At 39.4% G+C, this 18,280-nt stretch overlaps 1 protein-coding gene across 2 annotated transcripts in view; it reads right to left on the reverse strand.

Moving 5' to 3' along the window:
• Positions 1-14,549: 14,549 nt before the first annotated feature.
• Positions 14,550-18,280, reverse strand: part of LOC128692065 (coiled-coil domain-containing protein 137) — a 104,648-nt gene continuing 100,917 nt past the window's right edge. For both annotated transcript variants that reach the window (XM_070085252.1, XM_070085253.1), the window contains one exon: positions 14,550-14,801. In XM_070085252.1, coding sequence (XP_069941353.1) covers positions 14,592-14,801 — 210 coding nt within the window. In that variant the 3' untranslated portion in view covers positions 14,550-14,591. The remainder of the gene's footprint in view (positions 14,802-18,280) is intronic.

Genomic DNA, 18,280 nt, shown 5'->3' on the forward strand with positions numbered 1-18,280 from the left:
AGTTATTCTGTTTCGCTCCATTCTCTCCACATGTCCGAACCACCTCAACAACCCTTCCTCAGCCCTCTGGACAACAGTTTTGGTAATCTCGCACCTCCTCCTAACTTCCAAACTACGAATTCTCTGCATTATATTCACACCACACATTGCTCTCAGACATGACATCTCCACTGCCTCCAGCCTTCTCCTCGCTGCAACATTCATCACCCATGCTTCACACCCATATAAGAGCATTGGTAAAACTATACTCTCATACATTCCCCTCTTTGCCTCCAAGGACAAAGTTCTTTGTCTCCACAGACTCCTAAATGCACCACTCACCCTTTTCCCCTCATCAATTCTATGATTCACCTCATCTTTCATAGACCCATCCGCTGACACGTCCACTCCCAAATATCTGAATACATTCACCTCCTCCATACTCTCTCCCTCCAATCTGATATCCAATCTTTCATCACCTAATCTTTTTATCCTCATAACCTTACTCTTTCCTGTATTCACTTTCAATTTTCTTCTTTTGCACACCCTACCAAATTCATCCACCAATCTCTGCAACTTCTCTTCAGAATCTCCCAAGAGCACAGTGTCATCAGCAAAGAGCAACTGTGACAACTCCCACTTTATGTGTGATTCTTTATCTTTTAACTCCATGCCTCTTGCCAAGACCCTCGCATTTACTTCTCTTACAACTCCATCTATAAATATATTAAACAACCACGGTGACATCACACATCCTTGTCTAAGGCCTACTTTTACTGGGAAATAATTTCCCTCTTTCCTACATACTCTAACTTGAGCCACCCTATCCTCGTAAAAACTCTTCACTGCTTTCAGTGACCTACCTCCTACACCATACACCTGCAACATCTGCCACATTGCCCCCCTATCCACCCTGTCATACGCCTTTTCCAAATCCATAAATGCCACAAAGACCTCTTTAGCCTTATCTAAATACTGTTCACTTATATGTTTCACTGTAAACACCTGGTCCACACACCCCCTACCTTTCCTGAAGCCTCCTTGTTCATCTGCTATCCTATTCTCCGTCTTACTCTTAATTCTTTCAATAATAACTCTACCATACACTTTGCCAGGTATACTCAACAGACTTATCCCCCTATAATTTTTGCACTCTCTTTTATCCCCTTTGCCTTTATACAAAGGAACTATGCATGCTCTCTGCCAATCCCTAGGTACCTTACCCTCTTCCATACATTTATTAAATAATTGCACCAACCACTCCAAAACTATATCCCCACCTGCTTTTAACATTTCTATCTTTATCCCATCAATCCCAGCTGCCTTACCCCCTTTCATTTTACCTACTGCCTCACGAACTTCCCCCACACTCACAACTGGCTCTTCCTCACTCCTACAAGATGTTGTTCCTCCTTGCCCTAAACACGAAATCACAGCTTCCCTATCTTCATCAACATTTAACAATTCCTCAAAATATTCCCTCCATCTTCCCAATACCTCTAACTCTCCATTTAATAACTCTCCTCTCCTATTTTTAACTGACATATCCATTTGTTCTCTAGGCTTTCTTAATTTGTTAATCTCACTCCAAAACTTTTTCTTATTTTCAACAAAATTTGTTGATGACATCTCACCCACTCTCTCATTTGCTCTCTTTTTACATTGCTTCACCACTCTCTTAACCTCTCTCTTTTTCTCCATATACTCTTCCCTCCTTGCATGACTTCTACTTTGTAAAAACTTCTCATATGCTAACTTTTTCTCCCTTACTACTCTCTTCACATCATTCCACCAATCGCTCCTCTTCCCTCCCACACCCACTTTTCTGTAACCACAAACTTCTGCTGAACACTCTAATACTACATTTTTAAACCTACCCCATACCTCTTCGACCCCATTGCCTATGCTCTCATTAGCCCATCTATCCTCCAATAGCTGTTTATATCTTACCCTAACTGCCTCCTCTTTTAGTTTATAAACCTTCACCTCTCTCTTCCCTGATGCTTCTATTCTCCTTGTATCCCATCTACCTTTTACTCTCAGTGTAGCTACAACTAGAAAGTGATCTGATATATCTGTGGCCCATCTATAAACATGTACATCCTGAAGTCTACTCAACAGTCTTTTATCTACCAATACATAATCCAACAAACTACTGTCATTTCGCCCTACATCATATCTTATATACTTATTTATCCTCTTTTTCTTAAAATATGTATTACCTATAACTAAACCCCTTTCTATACAAAGTTCAATCAAAGGGCTCCCATTATCATTTACACCTGGCACCCCAAACTTACCTACCACACCCTCTCTAAAAGTTTCTCCTACTTTAGCATTCAGATCCCCTACCACAATTACTCTCTCACTTGGTTCAAAGGCTCCTATACATTCACTTAACATCTCCCAAAATCTCTCTCTCTCCTCTGCATTCCTCTCATCTCCAGGTGCATACACGCTTATTATGACCCATTTCTTGCATCCAACCTTTACTTTAATCCACATAATTCTTGAATTTACACATTCATATTCTCTTTTCTCCTTCCATAACTGATCATTCAACATTACTGCTACCCCTTCCTTTGTTCTAACTCTCTCAGATACTCCAGATTTAATCCCATTTATTTCCCCCCACCGAAACTCCCCTACCCCCTTCAGCTTTGTTTCGCTTAGGGCCAGGACATCCAACTTCTTTTCATTCATAACATCAGCAATCATCTGTTTCTTGTCATCCGCACTACATCCACGCACATTTAAGCATCCCAGTTTTATAAAGTTTTTCTTCTTCTCTTTTTTAGTAAATGTCTACAGGAGAAGAGGTTACTAGCCCATTGCTCCCGGCATTTCAGTTGCCTCATACGACACGCATGGCTTACGGAGGAAAGATTCTTTTCCACTTCCCCATGGACAATAGAAGAAATAAAGAGGAACAAGAGCTATTTAGAAAAAGGAGAAAAACCTAGATGTATGTATATATATATGCATGTGCGTGTCTGTGAAGTGTGACCAAAGTGTAAGTAGGAGTAGCAAGATATCCCTGTTATCTAGCGTGTTTATGAGACAGAAAAAGAAACCAGCACATATTTTTCAGCTGCTTTGTGGTCCGAACTGGCAGCCTCACCATGCCTTATCACACTATGTATGCCACTACGCTTCTTAAATCTCTCAAACCAACCTTTGCTGGCCTTAAATTCACTCACATCATCACTAGTTGCAGGCATTTTTTTAATTAAATCCTCATGCAACTTCCTAGCCTTTTCACTTATGATCACTTGAGAGATGCTGTCTCCTGCTATCTGTTTTTCATTTATCCATACCAATAAGAGTCTCTCAACATCTTCCATCACTTGCGATCTCTGTTTCAAAAACACAGTTGAACCTTTGGCAAGAACAGCTTCCTTGATTGCCGTTGATTGGGGTTTACTATACAACCTGGCCAGCTCGGAGACACGCACACCACTTTCATACTTAGCAATGATCTCTTTCTTCATCTCTATAGTAATTCTCACCCTTATTCCTGTAGGGTTGGCACTAGAAGCTTTCTTGGGGCCCATGGTCACTTATTTTGCAGATAAAATCACCAAAAACACCGTAATAATACGAAATGTTCCGATTGTATGCTTGGATGTTACCGCGGAGGCTGGCTGGTAAACAATGCCACCGGCGGAACATGTGAGGCTGGCTCAGGCCGCACATTAGACGCGTCTCGGACGAATAGCATTGAGCGGGTTTTTTAGCGGTATGCGAGGCAAAATCTTAGCGATAAAATGTATCGGTATGCGGATTTAACGTTGTGATGCCAACGGTATGCGGGGGTCCACTGTAATAGGATTGCTCCCATTACCTTTCATGATGTCATCCAGACGGCTAACAATATCCCCCGTCCCAGCCCCAGGAAAACATACCCTGAGCCTCGTCTTCCTGTCCCTAAGACAAATGGCCCTATCCATAAACTTAACCTGACTGTCTCCAACTAAAACAATGTTCTTACCTTCATTTGTGGAATTTGTCATGACGTTCTTGATGGTCTTCATTTGGGTATCAAGGGATGTCTCACTCACGTCTGCTAATGCTCCCTTGGTGCTTGTTGTGACGTTCCCAGTAGACAACCCACATTCGTCTGGTAACACCGAAAATGGATTGGAAGTCTCCACAACAATCTTCTGGATTTTCGTTGTTTCCGCCACTCCAACAGACTTCTTGATTTTCAGCTTGGTTCCATGTTGGCCAGCCACTGACCAGGTTCCTCTCTTGACCTGAGGACTCACAACAGGAGGATTACTTCGAATCCTCGTTTTCCTCCGTCAGTCGCTGTGTCTCAAGCTTAGCAACCCTAAGCTCCTCTTTCAGCTGCTGGTACAGTTGCTCAAGAGAGGACATCTTGTGCAGATCCACGGAGATTCACTGGACAGAACATCACAGAGCTAAGTACACATCACTACTGAGCTAAGTACATGTCACCACAGCTAAGTACACATCACCACAGCTAAGTACACATCACCATATATATATATATATATAAACACTGATCTCTGGCTGAAGGAGACTCGAACCTACGAACCTTAGGACAAGGTACGCAGTTCGCAGTACGTAGGTTCGAGTCTCCTTCAGCCAGAGATCAGTGTTTGTGTATATTTCGCATGCTCTCGCGAATTCCTTGCATATATATATATATATATATATATATATATATATATATATATATATATATATATATATATATATATATATAATCCATTCCACGACCTCGTTCGTATCCTGATTTGTTCGTATGCTGAGTCAATTTTCCTCATTTAAATTAATTGAAATGGTATTAATCCGTTCCACCGGAATTCCTGCTCTTAGGAGACACGACAAAATGCTTCAATGTGATGCTAATATCAACTCTACGGCTTATTTATAGTATATCACAATTCATCTAATTTCACCATCACTTAAGGAATGCACAACAGATGCATCATTGTCAGTGTTCAGCATTTCTTTGATGTCAGCTTCCTGTATCTCCATTAACACACAGTCAAGATGAGTAAATAGAATTGTCAACGCCCATTGCTTGGGTACGTTTATTCTGTTAGTGGGTTGGATCTGTGAACGACCTGCCTAGTATGGGCCAACAGACCTACTGCAGTGTTCCTCCTTTCTAATGTTAGTATGTACCCACGACACCAATCATACCCATCCCCTCCCACTCATATATTTGTCCAATCTCTCTTTAAAGCTACCCAAGGTTCTGTCGAAGCTAAAACCTTGGAGTTTCAAATTTAGGTTGGATAAATACATGAGTGGGACTTGCACGTGATTAAATAGGATTATTAAACCATTTATCACAGGATTATTAAAGCTTATTGCTTGGGTAGCGTTTATTCTGTTAGTGGGCTAGATTTGTGAAGGACCTGTCAAGTATGGGTCGACAGACCTGCTGCAGTGTTCCTTCTTTCTTATGTTGATGAGTGGAACAATCTGCCTAGTATGGTTACTAGGCAGATACATGGAAGGTCCTGGAAGGATTGGTACAAAACCTACACACGAAAATCACTCCCTATGAAAGCAAAAGACTCGGCAGATGTAACATTCCTCCGATGAAAAGCACAACACAATAAGTGTCCGGGACCCAAGGGTGTTCAACTGCCTCCCAGCATACATAAGGGGGATTAAAAATATACCCCTGGCTGTCTTCAAGAAGGCACTGGACAGGCACCTAAAGTCAGTAAAGTACAATGCCCACATTTTAAAGGAGTTTGGGATATTGGCAGTTGGGAGAGACATCTAAACTGTCATATCTGAGTGCCTCTGCAAAAACAGTGATTATGTATGAGTGATGGTGAAAGTGTTGAATGATGAAAGTTTTCTGGGGGGGGGGGGCTTTCTTTTTGGGTCACTCTGCCTCGGTAGGGAATGGCCGACATGTTTAATAATCTATAATGTGAGTAGTCACGAAAGCGCTTGGAATTTCACTATTCTTTCACAGTGGTTGTTTTGCATATACATACATACATATATATATATATATATATATATATATATATATATATATATATATATATATATATATATATATATATATACAGTGGACCCCCGGTTAACGATATTTTTTCACTCCAGAAGTATGTTCAGGTGCCAGTACTGAACGAATTTGTTCCCATAAGGAATATTGTGAAGTAGATTAGTCCATTTCAGACCCCCAAACATACACGTACAAACGCACTTACATAAATACACTTACATAATTGGTCGCATTCGGAGGTGATCGTTATGCGGGGTCCACTGTATATATATATATATATATATATATATATATATATATATATATATATATATATATATATATATATATATATATATATACATACAGTATATATATATATATACATATATATATACATATATATATATATATATATATATATATATATATATATATATATATATATATATATATATATATAAATAAATATAATATATATATACATGTATATATATATATATATATATATATATATATATATATATATATATATATATATATATATATATATATATATATATATATATATACATACAGTATATATATATATATATATACATATATATATACATATATATATATATATATATATATATATATATATATACATACAGTATATATATATATATATATATATATATATATATATATATATATACATACAGTATATATATATATATATATATATATATATACATATATATATATATATATATATATATACATACAGTATATATATATATATATATATATATACATATATATATACATATATATATATATATATATATATATATATATATATATATATATATATATATATATATATATATATATATATATATATATTATATATATATAATATATATATATATATAAACAACACTGCGACTAGCCAAGGACTCGAACCCATGCTGCTTTGGCCGGCCTAATTGGTAGGCAAAAACTCGTGACACCTTTACCCACAGGACCAATCCTTAAGAGTAGTGCATCCAGCGGAACTGAATGTTGTAGTCGCTACCCAAGGACATACATTGGTTTGGGTGACTCTAGGCTAATTTCATTCTAGTCCCTGTTTGGTGTACTAGTCTAACGAGCAGTACTTTATATTATTGTGCCAACAAACAAGTGGTATTGATCAATAACAACACTGCGACTAGCCAAGATATATATATAGTAGTAAGTTGGTTGACAGCAACCACCCAGAGAGGTATTACTGTCCTGCCAAGTGAGTGTAAAAAGGAAGCCTGTTTTTGTTTTACATGATGGTAGGATTGCTGGTGTCTTTTTCCGTCTCATAAACATGCAAAATTTCAGGTACGTCTTGCTACATCTACTTACACTTAGGTCACACTACACATACATATACACGTTTATGTATACACACACATCTAAGCTTTCTTTGATTTTGTCTTAATAGTTCTTGTTCTTATTGCTTTTTCTTTCACATCTGTGGGGAAGCGGAATAAGAATTTTTCCTCTGTAAGCCATGCGTGTTGTAAGTCAACTAAAATGCCTGGAAGAATGGGCAAGTAACCCCTTTCCCCGTATAGCCTGCTAAAAGGAAAAAAAAAAAGAAAACTGTCAAAGTGAGATGTTTGAATGTGTGTGGATGTTGTGCGAATGATAAGAGAGAGATGATTATGGATGTTATGAATGAGAAGAAGCTGGATGTCCTGGCTTTAAGTGAGACAAAGCTGAAGGGGTTGGGAGAATTTCAGTGGGGAGAAATAAATGGGATTAGGTCAGGGATTTCAAACCAAATTAGAGCTACAGAAGGAGTAGCAATAATGTTGAAGGATAAGTTATGGCAGGAAAAGGAATATAAATGTATAAATTCAAGGATTATGTGGAGTAAAATAAAGGCTGGATGTGAAAAGTGGGTTATAGGAAGTGTATATGCACCTAGAGAAGAGAGAAGTGTAGGGGAGAGAGAGAGATTTTGGGAAATGTTGAGCGAGTGTGTGGGAAGTTTTGAACCAAGTGTGAAAGTACTTGTGGTTGGGGATTTCAATGCTAAAGTGGGTAAAAATGTTGTGGAGGGAGTAGTAGGTAAACTGGGGTGCCAGGGGTAAATGAAAATGGGGAGCCTCTAATTGAGCTATATGTAGAAAGTAATGCTGGAAAAAAGTCCCCCCCCAGTACCACCAATACCACCAGTCTGATGACATTCTTCTTTGCAAATATACAGGGTCTAAAGCCAGCAACGGACAACAAAATACCTTTCATCCGTGGACTGCTTGCAGAGGCAAATGCAATGTTCGCGGCTTTCACAGAGACCCACATAAAGGATCACTTGGACAACGAAATATGGATCCCAGGTTACAACCTATACAGATGCGACAGAATGAACAGGCAAAAGGGGAACTTGTTGGCCTGTATATTGCAGAGTCACTTGTTTGCACAGAACTGCTTAATGCCTCAAATGATGTAGTGGAAGTTTTAGCAGTAAAGATTGAGAACCAAAACCTAGTCATTTTGGTAGTCTACAAGCCTCTGGATGCAACATCCCAGCAGTTCCAGGAACAGCTGTTAAAAATTGACCACTGTCTGGAAAATCTGCCAGCTCCTGCCCCCAACATCTTGCTCCTGGGGGATTTCAACTTAAGGCACCTAAAATGGAGGAATATAGCAAATAATGTTGTTGCAGCGATAACACCAGGAGGCAGCTCTGACGAAAACTCACACACATATGAGCTTTTAAATCTCTGCACAAAATTCAACTTAAACCAGCAAATAATAGAGCCTACTAGACTGGAAAATACACTAGACCTCATCTTCACTAACAATGATGATCTGATACGAAATGTCACCATATCAAAAACAATATACTCAGATCACAATATAATCGAGGTTCAGACATGTATGCACGGAGCCCCAGACCGACATAATGAGAATAGTCACGAGGGAGCCTTCACCAAATTCAACTTCAATAACAAGTACTTAAAGTGGGACCAAGTAAACCAAGTCCTAACCGATATAAGCTGGGAAGTTAGACTAAGCAACATAGACCCCAACTTATGCCTATAACAGATTAGCTCAGTGGCACTCGATGTATGCTCAAGGCTTATTCCTTTAAGAAAAAGGAGTAGATGTAAAATAGAAAGAGACAGGCGCTCCCTTTACAGGCAACAAAAAAGAATAACAGAGCGTCTAAAAGAGGCCAGTATATCTGAAATGCGTAGGGAGTCACTGGTCAGAGAAATAGCAAATATCGAACTTAAGCTAAAGGAATCTTATAGGAGTCAGGAATCGCGGGAAGAACTAAAAGCCATAAATGAAAGCGAAAGAAACCCAAAGTATTTCTTTTCCTATGCCAAATCAAAGTCGAGAACAACATCCAGTATTGGGCCCCTACTTAAACAAGATGGGTCCTGCACAGATGACAGCAAGGAAGTGAGTGAGCTACTCAAGTCCTAATATGACTCAGTTTTTAGCAAGCCGCTAACCAGACTGAGAGTCGAAGATCAAAATGAATTTTTTATGAGAGAGCCACAGAATTTGGTTAACACAAGCCTATCTGATGTTATCCTGACACCAAATGACTTTGAACAGGCGATAAATGACATGCCCATGCACTCTGCCCCAGGGCCAGACTCATGGAACTCCGTGTTCATCAAGAACTGCAAGAAGCCCCTATCATGAGCCTTTACCATCCTATGGAGACGGAGCGTGGACACGGGGGTCGTCCCACAGTTACTAAAAACAACAGACATAGCCCCACTCCACAAAGGGGGCAGTAAAGCAATAACAAAGAACTACTGACCGATAACACTAACATCCCATATCATAAAAATCTTTGAAAGGATCCTAAGAAGCAAGATCACCACCCATCTAGAAACCTATCAATTACACAACCCAGGGCAACATGGGTTTAGAACAGGTCGCTCCTGTCTGTCTCAACTATTGGATCACTATGACAAGGTCCTAGATGCGCTAGAAGACAAAAAGAATGCAGATGTAATATATACAGACTTTGCAAAAGCCTTCGACAAGTGTGACCATGGCGTAATAGCGCACAAAATGCATGCTAAAGGAATAACAGGAAAAGTTGGTAGATGGATCTATAATTTCCTCACTAACAGAACACAAAGAGTAGTAGTCAACAGAGTAAAGTCCAAGGCGGCTACGGTGAAAAGCTCAGTTCCACAAGGTACAGTACTCGCTCCCATCTTGTTTCTCATCCTCATATCTGACATAGACAAGGATGTCAGCCACAGCACCGTGTCTTCCTTTGCAGATGACACCCGAATCTGCATGACAGTGTCTTCCATTGCAGACACTGCAAGGCTCCAGGCGGACATCAACCAAATCTTTCAATGGGCTGCAGAAAACAATATGAAGTTCAACGATGAGAATTTTCTATTACTCCGATATGGTAAACATGAGGAAATTAAATCTTCATCAGAGTACAAAACAAATTCTGGCCACAAAATAGAGCGAAAAACCAACATCAAAGACCTGGGAGTGATCATGTTGGAGGATCTCACCTTCAAGGACCATAACATTGTATCAATCACAGCTGCTAGAAAAATGACAGGATGGATAATGAGAACCTTCAAAACTAGGGATGCCAAGCCCATGATGACACTCTTCAGGTCGCTTGTTCTATCTAGGCTGGAATACTGCTGCACACTAACAGCACCTTTCAAGGCAGGTGTAATTGCTGACCTAGAAAATGTACAGAGAACCTTCACGGCACGCATAACGAAAATAAAACACCTCAATTACTGGAAGCGCTTGAAGTTCCTGAACCTGTATTCCCTGGAACGCAGGTGGGAGAGATACATGATTATATACACACATGGAAAATCCTAGAGGGACGAGTACCGAACTTGCACACGAAAATCACTCACAATGAAAGCAAAAGACTTGGCAGACGATGCAACATCCCCCCAATGAAAAGCAGGGGTGTTACTAGCATGTTAAGAGACAATACAATAAGTGTCAGGGGCCTGAGACTGTTCAACTGCCTACCAGCATACATAAGGGGGATTACCAATAGACCCCTGACAGTCTTCAAGCTGGCACTGGACAAGCACCTAAAATCGGTACCTGACCAGCCGGGCTGTGGCTCGTACGTTGGATTGCATGCAGCCAGCAGTAACAGCCTGGTTGATCAAGGTCTGATCCACCAGGCGGCCTGGTCACAGACCGGGCCGCGGGGGCGTTGACCCCCAGAACTCTCTCCAGGTAATAAGTAATATATATTTTATGAAAAAAGAGGATAAATATAGAAGGTATGATATAACACATAATGAAAGTAGTTTATTAGATTATGTACTGGTGGATAAAAGGCTGATGGGTAGGCTTCAGGATGTACATGTTTATAGAGGGGCAACTGATATATCGGATCATTATTTAGTCATAGCTACAGTTAGAGTAAGAGGTAGATGGGACAAAAGGAAAAATGCCAACAGCAAGTAAATGAGAGGTGAAAGTGTATAAATTAAGGGAGGAGGAAGTTAGGGCGAGATATAAGCAACTACTGGCAGAAAGGTGGGCTTGTGCAAGTATGAATAGTGGGGGGGGGGGTTGAAGAGGGTTGGAATAGTCTTAAAAATGCAGTATTAGAATGTGGGGCAGAAGTTTGTGGTTATAGAAGGGTGGGTGCAGGAGGAAAGAGGAGTGATTGGTGGAATGATGAAGTAAAGGGTGTGATAAAAGAGAAAAAGATAGCTTATGAGAGGTTTTTACAAAGCAGAGGTGTTATAAGAAGAGCAGAGTATATGGAGAGTAAAAGAAAAGTGAAGAGAGTGGTGAGAGTGCAAAAGGAGAGCAGATGATAGAGTGGGAGAGGCACTGTCAAGAAATTTGCAGAAAATAAGAAAAAATTTTGGAGTGAGATAAACAAGTTAAGAAAACCTAGGGAAGAAATGCATTTGTCAGTTATAAACAGAGTAGGAGAGTTAGTAGATGAGGGGCTGGAGGTATTGGGTAGATGGCGGGAATATTTTGAGGAACTTTTAAATGTCGATGAAGGAAGGGAGGTGGTAATTTACTTACGTTTATACATGACTACAATCATGAACAAATTATAGAGTAATGAGTAATTCACATGTCCACACCCGGTCACAAGTGTAATGAGGGACACACACACAAGCATACATACACACGAGCACAAGCACTTACACATGAGTACACAAGTACACATGCAAACACACACACAAGCACACACATACGTACACATACACACACACGTCGGAGAGGGGAGATGCCATTTGTAATTCGTGGGCACTGGTCGTCATGGAAAATTCAGCTAATACTCTGGCATCTTCGTGGCCAAATTGGGGTTTTTTGGCCTGAATATGTAATAGGAATTCATCTTAATGTCCCCTACTGAAGAATTAGGACAGGAAATTTGTGGGATCTCAAGAATTAAGTGTGGATGGAGGAAGATAAGGGATACGATAATCACTCACAGGGAAGTGCACCATTTGGCCTTTCATTTAGATCTCTGACTGGCCAGTGTAGGGTTTAGGTATCAGGCAGGTGTTGTGGTGTGATCCAACTACAGTAATTAAATGTTAAGTGGCAATACGAATTTCTTCTGTGTACTCAGCAAGCCTAATCATACAGTCCACACAACTTTAATTTACCAGAGTAGCTGGTTTTAATATTGTAACTATTAATTTCATGTCAGGTCTAGCTTTATGCACAAGTGGTGATGAAGTGGGCATTGAGGGAGTTACAGTCCTGTGATCTACTATGACTTAAGTCACACTTATCTCACCCAAATTACTTGCCTGTAATAATTCAGGTAATACCCTGTAAACCTCATGCAGGTAATTTGCTCACACAATATTAATTCACATAAGACTTTGGTCCTTCGAACCGGATACGAACCAGTGGCCTATGGATTACAAATGGCGTCTCCCCCTCTCCAGCATCATTCAGTAGCTGTTCTACACCCCCCTCACTCTAAATTTCTGGAAAGAGTCAAATCAGCATCAGATTTTATTACACAATTATCGTATTATTCAAATTTACACATGCTGAATTTAGGAAAATCCAAAATTTTCCACAGAAATGTTCCTTCCCCTTGAAGCTACAGTTGTTGGAGTGAGGCTCTATGTTAACCCTTGACGGAGGTCCAGCTCTTGAAGCAACACTCTACTTCACCTGATGTCTACCCTTAATGTTACAGCATTTCCTCTTTCTTGTGGTGAGGCATAAGGAGTCCTTCACCCACAGCTGCCTCAGCCACCCCATGTAACCAATGCTCTCTCTTACAGATGTTGTTTTTATTCTCTCTTAAATTTTGCTGACCATTAATGAAGATGCAACATAACCACAGGCAGAGTTGAATGACAGCTCTAGGCCTTCCATACTGTAATCAACACACCTTCAAGAGCTTGCAATGTTGCAGAAATAGACCAGGAAATCCTGAAAGATTTGTTCATATGAATGGCTCTTTCCAGAGATTCTGGACAGAGCCATTATAATAATATCTTTATTTCTACATGTACAAGGTGTACAGACCTAGCTGACATCAATGACATACAACTATATAGAAAGCCTTTTGTTATGTTGAGCATTTCGGGCAAATTACGTCAGTTTTATCCCAGGATGCCAACCCACACCAGTTGACTAACACCTAGGTACCCATTTAATAATGGTGGGTGAACAGGGACAGCAGGTGTCTTATGGAAACACGTCCCTAATGTTTTCCAGCCATACCAAAGATTCGAACTCTGGACCTCAGTGTGTGAGCTACTCTATTTCTGCAACATTGCAAGTTCCTGATGACATTTTGATTGCAACACAAAATCCCTAGAGCTATCATTTTACTCTCCATGGTTATTTTGCATCTTTTGTCGCTTGTTCATGATTATTGCATATTAATAAAGGTATGGAACTTTGTAACTCCTCTGGGTGAGCTTGGTCTAGTGTAGTTGTTTCTTAACTTCTGAATGTTGTAACTTTTTGTCTGTACCAGCAGCAGTAATTTAGCATATCTGCTCTCATTCCTTCCTCATTTCTTTTTTTGGCTTTGTGTGAGGCTCTTTATCCAGCAACAACAAGCCCTCCCCTTCCTTATTAATGTAATAATCCTTTTATGTACTTTACATTATTACATTCATGGGGAGGGGGTTGGGGTGGTAAACCCTAAAGGTCATACAGATCCTGGGGGAATTATTACATTCATGGGGAAGAACTAAACCCATAGGAGTCATACAGCACTAAGGAGGAATGGGAGGCATTGTTTGATCCAAGGAAACGAAGCACAGATCCAATTCCCTGGGTCAAGGGCTCCAATATACTGTACAGTATGCTATTTTTCACTTTCCTCTTATGAAATTACAATTTGATCTTTTTTCGTCACTTAAATGTGTTTGCTCTAGCTAACCTCAATCTTTTCATATATGTACACCACATGGCTATTGCTCTGCTTTTATCATACCTAAACTACGTGTCAAATTCTCAAAGAACTGTATCTGGAGCATTCGAGATGTTTGATAAGCTTGCACAGGATTCTGCACACTGCTGCCCAATTTCGAATGGGAGGTTCAGAGAGGAAACAAAATATGAGAAACAGAATAAACTTAATACAGCCCCTTCTTTATTCAAGCTCAATATACAGTTTTCACTCATTATATGTCCTTGGGATACTGTGATGCTTGGTGGTCTTCATTTTACGATATGCTTCCACTACTCGAAGTTTCTCTTCCTCTAGCATCCTCTTTCTTGCTGCAGAGAGTTTCTCGTTTACTGGCTTCTTGACTTGCATGCTAGAAGCAGGAGTTTCAGTCTCTCCATCTTTTTTCACCTTATCCATAAACAGGAATGATTTGGGCTACGAAAAAAAGAAATGTTTTGCCAGTAAGTAATAAGTGAAGTACTATAGTTATAAATCACTTACCAAAATTTCTGAAGCATAAATATTTTACAAACATCCTATTTATGCTGTATGACACAAATGAACCTACATGGATAAAGAATATAAAATATGATAAAAAGAGCACTGTATACCGTAGGACTGCCATATCAATGGGGGATACCAAAAACCTTGGATAATAGTAAACCCTATATACGTCCCATACATTTTTTTTTTTTTTCAACAAGTTGGTCGTCTCCCACTGCGGCAGGGTGACCCAAAAAAGAAAGAAAATCCCCAAAAAGAAAATACTTTCATCATCATTCAACACTTTCACCACACTCACACATTATCACTGCTTTTGCAGAGGTGCTCAGAATACAACAGCTTAGAAGCATATACGTATAAAGATACACAACATATCCCTCCAAACTGCCAATATCCCAAACCCCTCCTTTAAAGTGCAGGCATTGTACTTCCCATTTCCAGGACTCAAGTCCGACTATAAGAAAATAACCGGTTTCCCTGAATCCCTTCACTAAATATTATCCTGCTCACACTCCAACAGATCGTCAGGTCCCCAGTATCATTCGTCTCCATTCACTCCTATCTAACACGCTCATGCACGCTTGCTGGAAGTCCAAGCCCCTCGCCCACAAAACCTCCTTTACCCCCCTCTTTCCAACCCTTTCGAGGACGACCCCTACCCCTCTTTCCTTCCCCTATAGATTTATATGCTTTCCATGTCATTCTACTTTGATCCATTCTCTCTAAATGACCAAACCACCTCAACAACCCCTCTTCTGCCCTCTGACTAATGCTTTTATTAACTCCACACCTTCTCCTAATTTCCACACTCCGAATTTTCTGCATAATATTTACACCACACATTGCCCTTAGACAGGACATCTCCACTGCTTCCAACCGTCTCCTCGCTGCTGCATTTACCACCCAAGCTTCACATCCATATAAGAGTGTTGGTACTACTATACTTTCATACATTCCCTTCTTTGCCTCCATAGATAACGTTTTTTGACTCCACATATACCTCAACGCACCACTCACCTTTTTTCCCTCATCAATTCTATGATTAACCTCATCCTTCATAAATCCATCCGCCGACACGTCAACTCCCAAGTATCTGAAAAGATTCACTTCTTCCATACTCCTCCTCCCCAATTTGATATCCAATTTTTCTTTATCTAAATCATTTGATACCCTCATCACCTTACTCTTTTCTATGTTCACTTTCAACTTTCTACCTTTACACACATTCTCAAACTCATCCACTAACCTTTGCAATTTTTGTTTAGAATCTCCCATAAGCACAGTATCATCAGCAAAAAGTAACTGTGTCAATTCCCATTTTGAATTTGATTCCCCATAATTTAATCCCACCCCTCTCCCGAACACCCTAGCATTTACTTCTTTTACAACCCCATCTATAAATATATTAACCCTTTCAGGGTCCAAGGCCAAAATCTGAAGTCACGCACCAGTGTCCAAGAAATTTTGAAAAAAAAAAAAAAAAAAAAAAAAAAATATTTTTTCTTACAGAATTAAAGAGCATATTTTTGTGAAGGTAATAAAACAAAAAAAATTAGAATCTTATCATTACTTACCGAGATACAGTGCCAAGAAGTTTATAGAAAATGATGTGGTGGCAGCAACATCGACGAATTCCACATACGCGTATTATATTATTTTGTTGTTTTAGATGTTTTTTCTTTTCTTTTCCAATTTTTTTCTATTCCTACTAACATTTGGGGCCTGAGAGACCAATACTGTATATAATTGATATATATATACTCACTGTATTGAACACAATAACCGCACTAAAGTTATTATCATATTATTGTTTACCACTGTTGTTTATTACAATAAACATGCACAAATATTGTATAATACTAATGTTCTATCATATATTTACATATTTACAATCACTGGACATGGTTTTAGAACTGCTGGAGCTTGTGGAACTCCTTGAAACAAGGCACCATGCACAGAGGCACCTTACATTCCTCACACATAAACCGAGTGTCTTTGCGTCTTTGTTGCCGTCGTTTTGTTTGTGCACAGACAATGCATCTCTTCTGAGCAAATTTCTTTTGAGTTGAAGGAAGCTGTATTATGAAATGATCACCTTCTCTCCTCAAACGCTTGGGTATATTGTGATGAATTCGAGGACAATGTTGTATTGCAGGTGTTGTTACCTGGTACTTCATTATGAGTTATCTGACAACAGACAAACAAAATTCACCATACGGTGGTCTGTTACCAGTCTTTATTTGGTACATATTATATGCATTCAGCATTGAAATGTCCATGAGATGGAAGAAAAGTTTCATGTACCACTTGTAACTCTTACGAACACAGTCAACAAAACCAATCTGCATGTCACACTTGTCAACCAAGCGCATGTTTTGTGTATAATCAGTCACTGACACTGGTTTTCGAATACGTTCATTAGTCACTCGATCAACTTTTCCACTGTCTTGCATTTCATTACGGTGAATGGTTGTCAACAATGTGACATCTCGTTTGTCATACCACCGTAATGCCATGATGTCATTAGCAGTAAACACCTGCACGTCATCACCATGAACACCTGCATTGAGCCTGGGCATATGTTTACGATTAGAACGCACTGTGCCACACACATCTGTCTTGTTCACTCGCATGAAATCACTGAGTAATGGGCTTGTGTACCAGTTATCGGTATATAATGTATGGCCCTTACCAAGATAAGGTGCCATCATGTTTCTCACTACGTCACCTGAGATACCCAATAACATCTTGGTATCTTTCAATGTTTTACTACCCGTGTATACAACAATATCCAACACCAGGCCACTGTCACAATCACAGAGTACAAACAATTTTATACCAAAGCGGTTCCTCTTGCTCGGTATATACTGCTTGAATGACAGTCTACCTTTGAACAAAATCAAAGACTCGTCAATTACAAGATTCTTGAATGGATAAAAGTATATCCTGAACTTCTGTTTGAGATACATGAAAACATTTCTAATCTTGTATAACCTGTCACTTCTGTCAGGCCTGGTTTTGTCAGAGAAGTGCAACATACGTAACAGTAAGATAAACCTGTTCACTGGTATTATTTCACTGAAGGATGGGGTACAAATTAGCCGATCTGTGGACCAGTATGCTTTTATATTATGCTTATAGACGTTAGGCATAAGCATTATTGTTGCAAAAAGCAAATACATTTCTGCAACAGTCGTCTCTTTCCACCTGTGTAGTCTTGACTGTGGTGATAAGATCGTATTTGCCATGGTGTACTGAAAATACTTATTACTTTCCCTGGCAATAATTTCCATCAATGGCTGGTCAAAGAATAATTCAAAGAATTCCAGTTCATTGGCCGTGGTTCCAAGAGGACAGGTAGGTAGAATTCCACTTTGAGAGTCATCAAAGTGGTGAGGGCTGGGAACAAA

This window comes from Cherax quadricarinatus, chromosome 15 (genome assembly GCF_038502225.1).
Source record: "Cherax quadricarinatus isolate ZL_2023a chromosome 15, ASM3850222v1, whole genome shotgun sequence".
Classification (NCBI taxonomy): Eukaryota; Metazoa; Arthropoda; class Malacostraca; order Decapoda; family Parastacidae; genus Cherax; species Cherax quadricarinatus.